This window comes from Centroberyx gerrardi, chromosome 18, assembly GCF_048128805.1.
Source record: "Centroberyx gerrardi isolate f3 chromosome 18, fCenGer3.hap1.cur.20231027, whole genome shotgun sequence".
Lineage (NCBI taxonomy): Eukaryota > Metazoa > Chordata > Actinopteri > Beryciformes > Berycidae > Centroberyx > Centroberyx gerrardi.
In genome coordinates, this window is record NC_136014.1 from 10068477 (window position 1) to 10079204 (window position 10728).

The window sequence follows — 10728 nt, forward strand, 5'->3', positions numbered from 1 at the left end:
AGGTTATTGATTTCTGAAGGAACATAAAAGAACGACAATGTGAAGTGATTTTTGTGTCTTCATTTTATAAACGTTTAATCGGCTCTTAGGCGCGCACTCACTATTTTGTGTTATAGCCTATTATTCTTTTCGTAAACTGATCAACATTACATTAAGTGGTCACTATCCTTTCCCCCTTTTTTCAGAAAGATGCTTTACAAATATCACAGAAACACTTTAGGTCGCTAATAGGAATAATAAAGATTAAAGATTAAACACTTATTATTGAGTATACTACAGACACACCGTGGGTCCCTGGGCTATAGGAATATTATAGGAATGTTCTGGTGATTTTTCATCAGGCTTGTTAGTCTCCAGCCTTAGCTGTGAAGCTAAAGGGCTGCAACAAGGTTGAAAGACACAACAATGGCTAATTGCAATTAACTACGCCTCTCCGCCCCGCCCTCGTCCGCTTAAATCGACACTTTGAGCGTCCATATGGCCTCCAGTGTACCGTGGGAATGAACACAATTAAAAACAGAATATGGATTTCTGGAGTTACCGAGCGAAAGCACAGCAAGCTGTCAAGGTCAGGGTGTCAGTGAGCGGTCTGCGGGGTTTGAGGCCCCGGCACCCCGGGGCCCTCCAGCCCGACCCGACCCGCTCCTCTCCGGACAGGCGGAGAGACAGCGGTCCAAACATGCTGTATGGTGCAGAAGCAGGGTGTAGAGGAGGGTCAACCCACCTAAACCCAGTACACCAACCTGTTTATTTGACTTTTAAAAAATGAAACGAGTAACATTCCAAATGAGTGAGACCTAGGCCTATGTCACTTTTTTTGTATTTCACTTTTTTCACTCTCCTCCAGCAGGCAATGAAATTGCAACCAAGGGGACCAGTGGATTGTGTATCTTCTTATTAATATTATTATTATTATTATTATTATTATTATTATCATCATAATCATCATCATCATTATTATTATTATTATTATTATTATTATTATTATTGTTGTTTTTGTGAGGATTAAAATGAGATGACAGTTTATTTGTAACATATAAGGACAGAATCTGTGGAGGTTCAAAACTTCAATTCATATTCAATTTGCCCACCTTTTTATTTGCGGAATACAGTTTATCCACCTTTAATAGGTTGGCATGCATTTTTATGACCTAGTATACAATAGTAAGTAGGCTATCAAACTGATGAAAATCATATGAGGATATAATCTTTTAAGGGGGGAAAGTATATATTCATGTTTTTCTGAAGAAAAAAAAAAGATGGATTTTTGTTTACATTAGTGTTGTTTATGTTAAGATCAGTGATCACCAATTGAGATGATAGCTGACCGACGTTTTTATTTTCCACTACTGCAGGACCCTTGTTTTGACCCCAGTTACAGGGGGACTGCAGCCTTGTATGTTATTGTCATAACGAGTTTTAGATCGGCCAGATTACCCCTGTCGATCACCCTGTTAATCGGACAATAGCAAATGTTATAAATAAGCCTATAATGTCCCTATAAATAAGCCTTAACAACTGACATGTGGCTGCTTAAATATCAGCAACAGGTGCACAAAACTCAATGAAGCTCAAAGAAGCAGTGAAAATGATAGCACATTTAAATAGACATCGGCAAAAGAAAGGACACATCTTTGCAGAAGATTATAATCAATAAATAATCAAAAGTTCCTTTTCCCTAACGAAAATTCACTATAATGTTTCTGTAATATTCCTATAGGGACTTAAAGTACGTCTGTGGTATTTAAAAGTGAGTTAGTGATCTTATCATACTTGGTGGTATTTTGTGGTCTTCTATTTACCTATAGTAGGCTAATTATCTTAAAGTTTTGCTGTTTTTTGTATAGTAACCCTATAAGACTTTGTTAGGCTATAGGATTACTATCGTTTTTTCGTATTGAGTTATTATGTGCAATGGGAGCATTTCAGTCTAGAGACAAAGCGATTTAGTGACACTTAACTTATGCCGAAAACATATGCAACACGTGTTTTTGTTTCCTGTTGGAACCCATGAGCAAGGCACCTCATCACTTGCCCAGGACCCCCCCTATCTACCCACCCGCCCCCTTCTCTCTCTCCTTCTCTGTCTCGCTCTCTCAGCCAGTGACGTCAGGCTGGAGTTTGGAGTAGAAAGCCAAGTGGATGAAGGAAGTGGAGATCTCCACCCTCCAGCCTCCCCCTGACACTTCTCATAAATATTACCAAGGTTTTATCTGGGGGACTCGCAGCAGTAAGTAACATCGGCTCCCGGTTTTAACAAGCTTTCACCTGTCAGAATAGCCTCAATTTGAGTTTTCGTTCCCCCACTGGCTTGGTAGGCTACGCTCGGATGCGCACCAGGCAGTGTTTTTCCTTCTCCAACTTTATGCACCGGCTGTTGCACCCCGATCAGGAGGGCTGCTGTCGCCGTTAACCGGTCGCTGTCCCGGGGCTGCAGTCCGGCTCTCCGCCCGTCCAGGAATCTGCATGTAGGACCCGGAGTCAAGTCCATCCACAAGGCAAAGACGGTCCAAAACAATGTACCATCGGGTGGTTTAATGTGGAGTCCTCGACCGGAGACTACAGTGTGTCAAGTTGGGCAACTCAGGACGTTAACTGGCCAATCTCAACGCAGCTGGTAAAGAATTCAAGGAAAAGACTGTTGACGCGTTCACGATTTTTATTGTTATTCTCAGCAAGAATTAAAAGAGAAGCACATTTTTTTCATTCTAAACTTTATTATCAAGTTGAGTGTCCATGATGAGCAAACCCGCCGGCTCAACAAGTGGCTGTTTGGATATTTTGAATGTCAAATCAAGTAAGTGGTGCTTTCCCCTTTCTTTACATTGTTTATTAAGATTATTCAATAATCCAACGTGTTAGAAAGAGTATAGGCCTTTCTCTTAAATAGCCTAGTCAACAGGTCGTAAAAATGTGAAGTTATCATAGGCCTATTCGGCTACCTGCAGCGTTGGTTATACTTGTTGATATTACTTGCATCATCATAGCCTCATTATGATTATTAAGTCTATTCATCCTCACGTTTTTACCAAAAACGGGGGTTAGTTGATTAATGGGGAATTTTGTTGCTGAATTTCTTTTACTGAACGCACGCAGTTGGCGTCAACCTGTAGCCTTAACTGGATAATTTATTTGGCTTTTGCCGAATTGCCCTGACTTCTCTCAAGGAATGTATTTTTTGGTGTAGTGCATATTGCTCTAAGTGAGGAAATTAAATATACATCCTATCTATATACAGAATATTCCTCTTCAAGAGCCCCACTTGAGTCCCACTTGTTGCCACTTGTTGCCTGTAATTCCATTTTTCAATATTGCTTTTAAAAGAGCAGCAGCCAATAGATAGATATTTAATATAATCACTTTACAAGACCTGATCTTAAGGCTTGTAAAAGATAACTCTCCTAATGTAGTGCTGGTTAACTCTTTTAGCCCAATTAATGAAACCAATAAATAAGTAGCCTAAAGCTTATTATTTGTGTGCGTGCGTGTTTGTGCGCGCGAGCGCGCGTGTGTGTGTGTGTACTGTAAAAATTGTTACTCAATTCATTTAATTAATTATTCATGAATATATTCAATGATTTTGAATTAAACTGTTAAAAAATTATTGTGCTTCTTAATTTAAAATGAAATTAATATTAATTGTAAATGCTTTTTTTCCCCTTAACCTCTTACAATTATCCCACTGGCAGGCCTTTGAATTCATATTGGATCCGTTTATTATATAGAGCAGGCTACTGTTTTATTTCCAAATACCAGGACATTTTCTGTTAAGTTCAGTAGGCCGATATCCTTCAGCGGCTGTAAGATATCACAACCATATATGTGTTATAGTTTGTATGCTGGTGCTACAGGCCTATGCTCCAGTCTCAAGAAACAGTAAAATGTATTCAGATGGGTGTGGACATGCAATTTGTTTTAAATGGGAATAAACAACTCACACATGACATGGCTCTAATGCTGTCGCCCAGGTTCATCCCACATTATGGGTGGTCAGAAAAACATTTCCTCCATTCAGTAAAACTTAATTTCCAGTTCTTTTAGCAGGTTTTCGGCTTGATGGTAATTACGTTAATAGAATATGCCATATATCTTCAAGCAATTACTGCACACAATGGAGACGAATTGGACCCCCACGGAGGGAAGTTAAATACATTTTCCCCCTTCACAACAAAATCGTGCGTCATTTTCTTTAACTGACACTCAGAAATCTCGAGTTTTTAGCTTTTTTGTCGAAATATTATGTTCTTTCGTTAACTGTGTTTAATGTAATAACGCCTTAGTGATAAAACTTTGTTTTGAAAGTGTGTGTGAACTTGAAATTTGCGGAGCAGTAGGCTATTCTGTTAAATACCGGCTGATCAACAGGCCTAAGTGACTCCAACCAATATAATTATAACTTGAATTTCTTTTTTAGAAGAGTATAGGCCTACAGATTGTTTGAATTTTACACAGCATAACTACACATCTTCTAGTGAGGAAATAAATTATTATACAGCAGGTCTAGAATTTCAACTTACACTCGTAATGAGAAGGTGAATTTCACTTTTCCCCTCTATTTTATATAGAAACTCTTAAACACTAACCGGCATGTAAATGCAACAAAATGATCGCTGTCTATCTTTGGCCTATTACACACCGCAGCCTACAGTTTAATCGCCTACGACCCTCTGATTCTTAATAATCTGACAATTGAAGCCCTATAACTCTCCCCCTGAAGTCATTGTTTTTGCTGCTGTGTAGTTATTCCCATGCTACCCTTTTTGACGGGTCACTGGCGAATCAATGAGCAGGTGGCAAAACGTCAGTGTAATTACATAGACGGCTTTTCCCTCCAGAATAAAAAAGACTCCCTCATATGCATACAAATATACTTCTTTTTAATAGATTTGAATACAAAATCTTTACAAAAAATCACATTTTTTCATCTACTCCGGGGTCGATTTACATACACTTCATTTGAGTTGGTGAAACGAGTTGGTGCGCATTATTCTCATGGTGCAGTGTCACTCCCTAATCCTGGGGCCTATAGACCTGCGGGATAAAGCAGCTGTCGAGTCCCATTATGAAGGGGAGTTGGCAGCTTGTCGAGATCCAGGCAGTCAGACGAGGTTCAATGGGGGAAAATCATTAAGTTAACACTTTCCCCTAATGTCTCCATTGTGCGCCCCCGGGCCATTGTCTTAGAGAGCTCAGATATGACGCTTCCCACCGGACTTTATACTTGAAATGTGCGCAGTGAATTCCCATGGTCGGACGACCTGTGAAGGCGCGGGGCGCTGTCCAGTGTGTGTGTGTGTGTGTGTGTGTGTGTGTGTGTGTGTGTGTGTGTGTGTGAGTTGAGGTAGAGGGAGATGGTGTGCAACATTAGGAATACATGCTATTTGGTGGCCGCTTTTATCCAAAGCGCCATACAGTAGCGACAGCGCATACAGTTTGGCATGAGTGGCACAGTAGGAATCGAACCAGTGTTACAATACAGTTTTAGTGCGAAACTCGGCTTATTGAACTATAGGACTACAGTGTTAAAGTCTGAAAATGCATTTCTTGCATTTTCAGACTTTTCCTGTAGTTCAGATACTTGTCACAAGGAAAGGGACAATTTTCACAAGTCATTTCTTTCAATATTGCAAATTGTCCCTATATTATTTCCTCAGTTTCACTAATGAACCAATTATCACAGCTTACCCTGACTTTCATGAATTCATAGATGATGCAAATGATCTTAATAAGATCCAGTTCATCCTAACGCCTGATAATTCATCCCTATAGGCTCGTTGAACATGTTGTCTAATTGAATGTGGGCCTCTCCCAGGTCGGATATTGGACATCCCATGCAAAGTGTGCGGCGACCGCAGCTCAGGGAAACACTACGGTGTTTACGCCTGTGACGGCTGCTCGGGATTCTTCAAGAGGAGCATCCGCAGAAACAGGACCTACGTCTGTAAATCTGGCTCTCAGGTGAGGCCTCCTTTTTATTTATTTCCTTTAGAAAAACCTATTCTCCTTCATCTCCCTTTTCACATTATCCACGGGCCTGAACTGTCTGTGGCGAGGTGCACTCACCTTATATTAGCTTAAGTGAGTCCAAATTTGATTTTGACGTTTTTTATTATTATAATGGAGAGCAAATCCTGCAGAAATAGCGGGAAATTTATTTGGAAGCCATATCTACTAAATCACATCAGGAGAGCATTGAGGACTATTGTTCCCTCTAAACTGCGTCCCATATCTAATAATTTATCGCACTAACCAAATAATAATATCTTATCAGTTATTGCTCCACCTGTCCCCAGAAATGTGTATAAGGTTTAGATGATTTAACTGCTATTAGAAGCAGGGCTTTGCCATAAACCTGAATGAACTGACGCGCATGGTCCTCATCCAAAACCCACTAACAGTTTTACGCACGGATTGCACATTTTACGCGCAGGTTAGTATTTGGTTTACCCCTCGGGCGCTGGGTTAAGTCTCCCTTGATGAGCCTAATTGTGTCATGCCTGGACCATTAAGTACCGGGCTAAACACCGCGCTGCATTAATATATCAGGTGTAATCCAATCTAATGTAATGACACTAAGGCGAGGATTTAGGCAGCAGAGGGCGGGATAGGCTGCAGTGGAGCCGCGGGGGAGCAGGTCGATGACTACATGATAATAGCATGATAATAGCATGATCTTTCACCTGGAGATTGGCCTCCCGGGAAGATAATGCCAAGAAGCTTTTTGTCAGCCATGCATGCTGTGAGAAATTCAACTGGAAGCTGTGTAACACATAACTCTCACATAACTCACATCTTTCTCTCTCTCTCTCTCTCTCTCTCTCTCTCTCTCTCTCTCTCTCTCTCTCTCTCTCTCTCTCTCTCTCTCTGTGTATAGGGGGGTTGCCCTGTGGACAAAACTCACAGAAACCAATGCCGAGCGTGCCGCTTGAAAAAGTGTCTGGAAGTGAACATGAATAAAGACGGTAAATGGGCTTGATTGAATCATCGTTTTGGCCATAGACTCGCCATGCAGTGACGTTTCGATCAGAGGAGGCCAAGTCGGATGGAAAAGTGTATTTAACAGAGGTTGCATTCATAGGACTCACGAGAAGCAAGACCATTCAATTCACTGGTTACTCAAAAGAAGTAACACGTTGCTTATAACTCCTTAATCATTACTTTATACATTACTTGATTCTTATGATGATTTATTTTCTATTACTTTTCGTTACGTTACACCCCCAAAATTTGCCTCTCCTGTGAATGATCAGTGAAGCCAAATAGCGTTGATGTCAGTTGTTCTTGTCATCCTTTTGCTCCATAAAATAAGCAACTTATTTTTATTTGCAACTGACACTGCTGAAATTGAAGTAGTAATTCGTTACACAACTCGGTAAATTGCCAACGCTGGATGTAAACAAAAGTGGTAAACAAGGCATTCACTCCTGCAGAGATCATTCCTTTACAGTCTGTGTCCCTTGCTGTCCCGTTTCACAGCCGTGCAGCACGAGAGGGGGCCCCGGACCTCCACCATCCGCAAACAGGTCGCCCTATATTTCCGGGGCCACAAAGAGGTGAACGGATCGTCGACCCATTTCCCGGGATCCTCTCTGCCAGGACCCCCCTTCTTCACCACGGTCACGCAACTGGAGCCGCACAACCTGGAGATGAGCACAGTGGCCACCACGCCGGAGAGGCAGGCGATCGTGGGTCTGGCACAGCCCACCCCAAAGGTATTTAATAATATTCCTATAGGGGCTTAGTGTGACTGGGAGTTTATAATAACTTTATGATATTTTGTATCTGCTGTCACTATAATATTCATATAGTATTCCCATGATTGTGTTACTTTGCGTTGATATTTGTGTTGTAGTTTACTAAGATTTTATTATAGGATTATAGTTCCTTTTCGTAAGGGTTAGAAGTTGACATTCTTGTCCCGATTTAACAGCCTATAGAGCCACAAATCTGCCAATCAGATTTGTCACTCTAAATCCACCACAGGCAACACTAATAATTATAAAACCGGCTGCTGAGGCTTGGAATTTGACCTTTTTTGTGCGCTGTAATCTGAACTGTGTTCCTTTGTAATGATGATGATGGTGGTGGTGATGATGGTGGTGATGATGACGTTCATTTCAACCTTTGTCCTCCAGTACCCCCATGAGGTCAACGGCACCCCCATGTACCTCTACGAGGTCGCGACAGAGTCCGTGTGCGAATCGGCGGCGCGCCTCCTTTTCATGAGCATCAAGTGGGCCAAAAGCGTGCCCGCGTTCTCCACGCTCCCGTTATCTGACCAGGTACACTATGACTGACGGGCTATTTGTGAGAATCAAGGAACAGGTTGAACCATGCGCAATGGGAGTTAATTGGTATGACGAGGTTTACAAGGCACTTGACATAAGGGAGTTCAAATTTGATCTTGGGCGTTCTATGACTATAATAGAGAGAGACTAAATGACAGAACTCTATTTGGAAGCCATACTTTTAAAAAATCACATCAGATGAGCATCCAGTACCAGTGCTTCCCCTTGTCTGTGTTGGCAATAATTTATCACATTGACCAAGTCATAATCAGTCATCAATCACTGTCCAACTTGTCCTCAGAAATCTAGTCGATATAAGCCGATTTGGAAATTTTTGATGGCAAATGATATTAGATGCTGGGACTTTGCCTTCCCTTAGGATTTACCGAATTAACGCCTGTGCGTAATATGGAAAAAGCTAGTTTTACGCATGAGTTGGTATTGTCCTGTTACCTTACAAGACTCTTACAAATGACTTGAAATATGACAAATCGTTGCTACATTACCAGCATAACTTGTAGACTTAGTCAAAGTTTTTCTGAGGTACTGAAACAATCCCTCTGTGCAGCTGATCCTGCTGGAGGACGCCTGGAGGGAATTATTTGTTCTGGGCATCGCGCAGTGGGCCATTCCTGTGGACTCCAACACCCTGCTCGCTGTTTCTGGTATGTAGTATCCTTGGCATTAGAAGGCTTATCTATAGAATTACGGGTCTCGCGGGCTGAGACTCGAGCAAAGTAAATTAAACTGATTATATTTCCTGAAGCGCTTACATGTGCTAAGTGTGATATATCCTGACGTTTCTTTCCTATTTATCAACAGGCCTGAACACAGATAACACAGAGTCTCAGCGGATGAATAAGATTATCTCCGAGATACAAGCACTGCAAGAGGTGGTGACCCGGTTCAGACAGATGCGTCTGGATGCAACCGAGTTCGCCTGTTTGAAATGTATCGTGACATTCAAAGCTGGTGAGTTAAAGCTGTCTCTCTGGACTGACATGGCACTATAGAAAGGGGTTAGAAAAACTGTCCTCAAACCAAGACCAGGGTTCAAACCCTGTCGGCAAGCTTCCTCCCTGCTGAAGTGTCATTGAGCAAGACCCTACTCTACCAGAAGTTAATTTTTTGTCGTTTAAATACTAGTTTTCAGGTGATGACAGCAGTATAGTGAAAATCCTGCGTGTCTCTTACAGTTCCGACGCATGGCGGCAATGAGCTAAGAAGTTTCCGCAACGCCAGCGCCATCGCTGCGCTACAAGACGAGGCACAGCTCACTCTCAACAGTTACATACACACCAGGTATGATTCAGCTCAAACCATCTAATGACCTATCTACCTATCTATCTATCTATCTATCTATCTATCTATCTATCTATCTATCTATCTGTCTATCTATCTATCTGTTGTTTGTTTGAAATCTCAGGTGGGCGTCTTTGGGGCGGTGCACACTTTACGCACGTGTTTCACAGGTGACAGGTGTCTATTGTAGCTTACGCAGTCACAGAGAGAGAAAGAGAGAGAGAGAGCCGTTTAACATAAAATTATACCAGCCACAATGTAAACACGTTGATTATACAGTTAATTGAGCATGTACAGTAATTTACAGTAATGTTAGAAAAGCTAAGGCGTTGCACGACTCGAAGCGAAGTAGCACACCACTGGAAAAAAAAATGAACGCAAATGGTCATGAAAAAAACCCAATATAGCCTAGTTCTTGAACAGTAGCTAAACAGCGTGGTTGCTAAGCGACACATACTGTAGACCTAAGCACCGGTATGTGATTTTCGGTTGGCACATAATTTCAGTCAATAGCGACTCAGTCACAGGTGTGCGTTTATTGGGTATTTTACAACCGCTTCGATTGTGGCTCAGCCAATCAACAACGTACATCGGAACTACAGGCCTTCTACAATTGATTCTGACTCCATTGATGTGTTTCAGGTACCCGACTCAGCCGTGTCGCTTCGGCAAGCTGCTCCTGCTGCTGCCGGCGCTGCGCTCGGTCAGCCCGTCCACCATCGAGGAGGTGTTCTTCAAGAAGACCATCGGCAACGTGCCCATCACCAGGCTCCTCTCCGATATGTACAAGTCCAGCGATATATGAATTCTTGCCATATTTTCACGGGCAATGGAAATGACTTGAGCAAAAGCCCCGGGGAGCCACAATAGCCAGATCCAAGCAGTCCAGCGAGTGTCAGGTCGTAGCAGGTGTCACCACGGGTTGAATTTTGCTGAGCACAAAATCTCTTATCTATTTAGGCCTAGGCTCTACTGAAACAAAGACTGTAAAACAGCCGGATTTCACCAAGTAGCCTGTTAACAGTTGCTCTAGAGGTAAGGATTAGCCTGTAACTTTCATAATAGAATTGCCTGTAAGATACTGAAAAACTGCAATCTCCGGTGTAGGCGAAGGTAGCCTACAGTGTTTCAATATAAA

The 10728-nt window shown here is 42.0% G+C and overlaps 1 protein-coding gene across 2 annotated transcripts; it reads left to right on the forward strand.

Moving 5' to 3' along the window:
- The first annotated feature begins 2736 nt into the window (after window positions 1-2736).
- nr2e1 (nuclear receptor subfamily 2, group E, member 1) lies at window positions 2737-10395 on the forward strand. Of its 2 annotated transcripts, none has more exons than XM_071920880.2 (9): window positions 2737-2797; window positions 5813-5958; window positions 6875-6962; window positions 7477-7712; window positions 8136-8282; window positions 8857-8953; window positions 9111-9260; window positions 9485-9590; window positions 10233-10395. In XM_071920880.2, exons 1-9 carry the CDS (start codon window positions 2737-2739, stop codon window positions 10393-10395), a joined length of 1194 nt encoding a protein of 397 aa, XP_071776981.1. The 2 variants fall into 2 exon arrangements, with proteins under 2 accessions (XP_071776981.1, XP_071776989.1); XM_071920888.2 differs by having other exon boundaries at window positions 2740-2764.
- The last annotated feature ends 333 nt before the right edge of the window (window positions 10396-10728 follow it).

Excerpts from the sequence above, each read along its gene's own strand:
- nr2e1 (XM_071920880.2), top strand. The coding sequence starts at position 2,737 with ATGATGAGCAAACCCGCCGGCTCAACAAGTGGCTGTTTGGATATTTTG. Across the intron at positions 5,959-6,874 it reads TCTGTAAATCTGGCTCTCAG|GGGGGTTGCCCTGTGGACAA; the intron begins GTGAGGCCTCCT and ends CTCTGTGTATAG. Across the intron at positions 9,591-10,232 it reads AACAGTTACATACACACCAG|GTACCCGACTCAGCCGTGTC; the intron begins GTATGATTCAGC and ends GATGTGTTTCAG.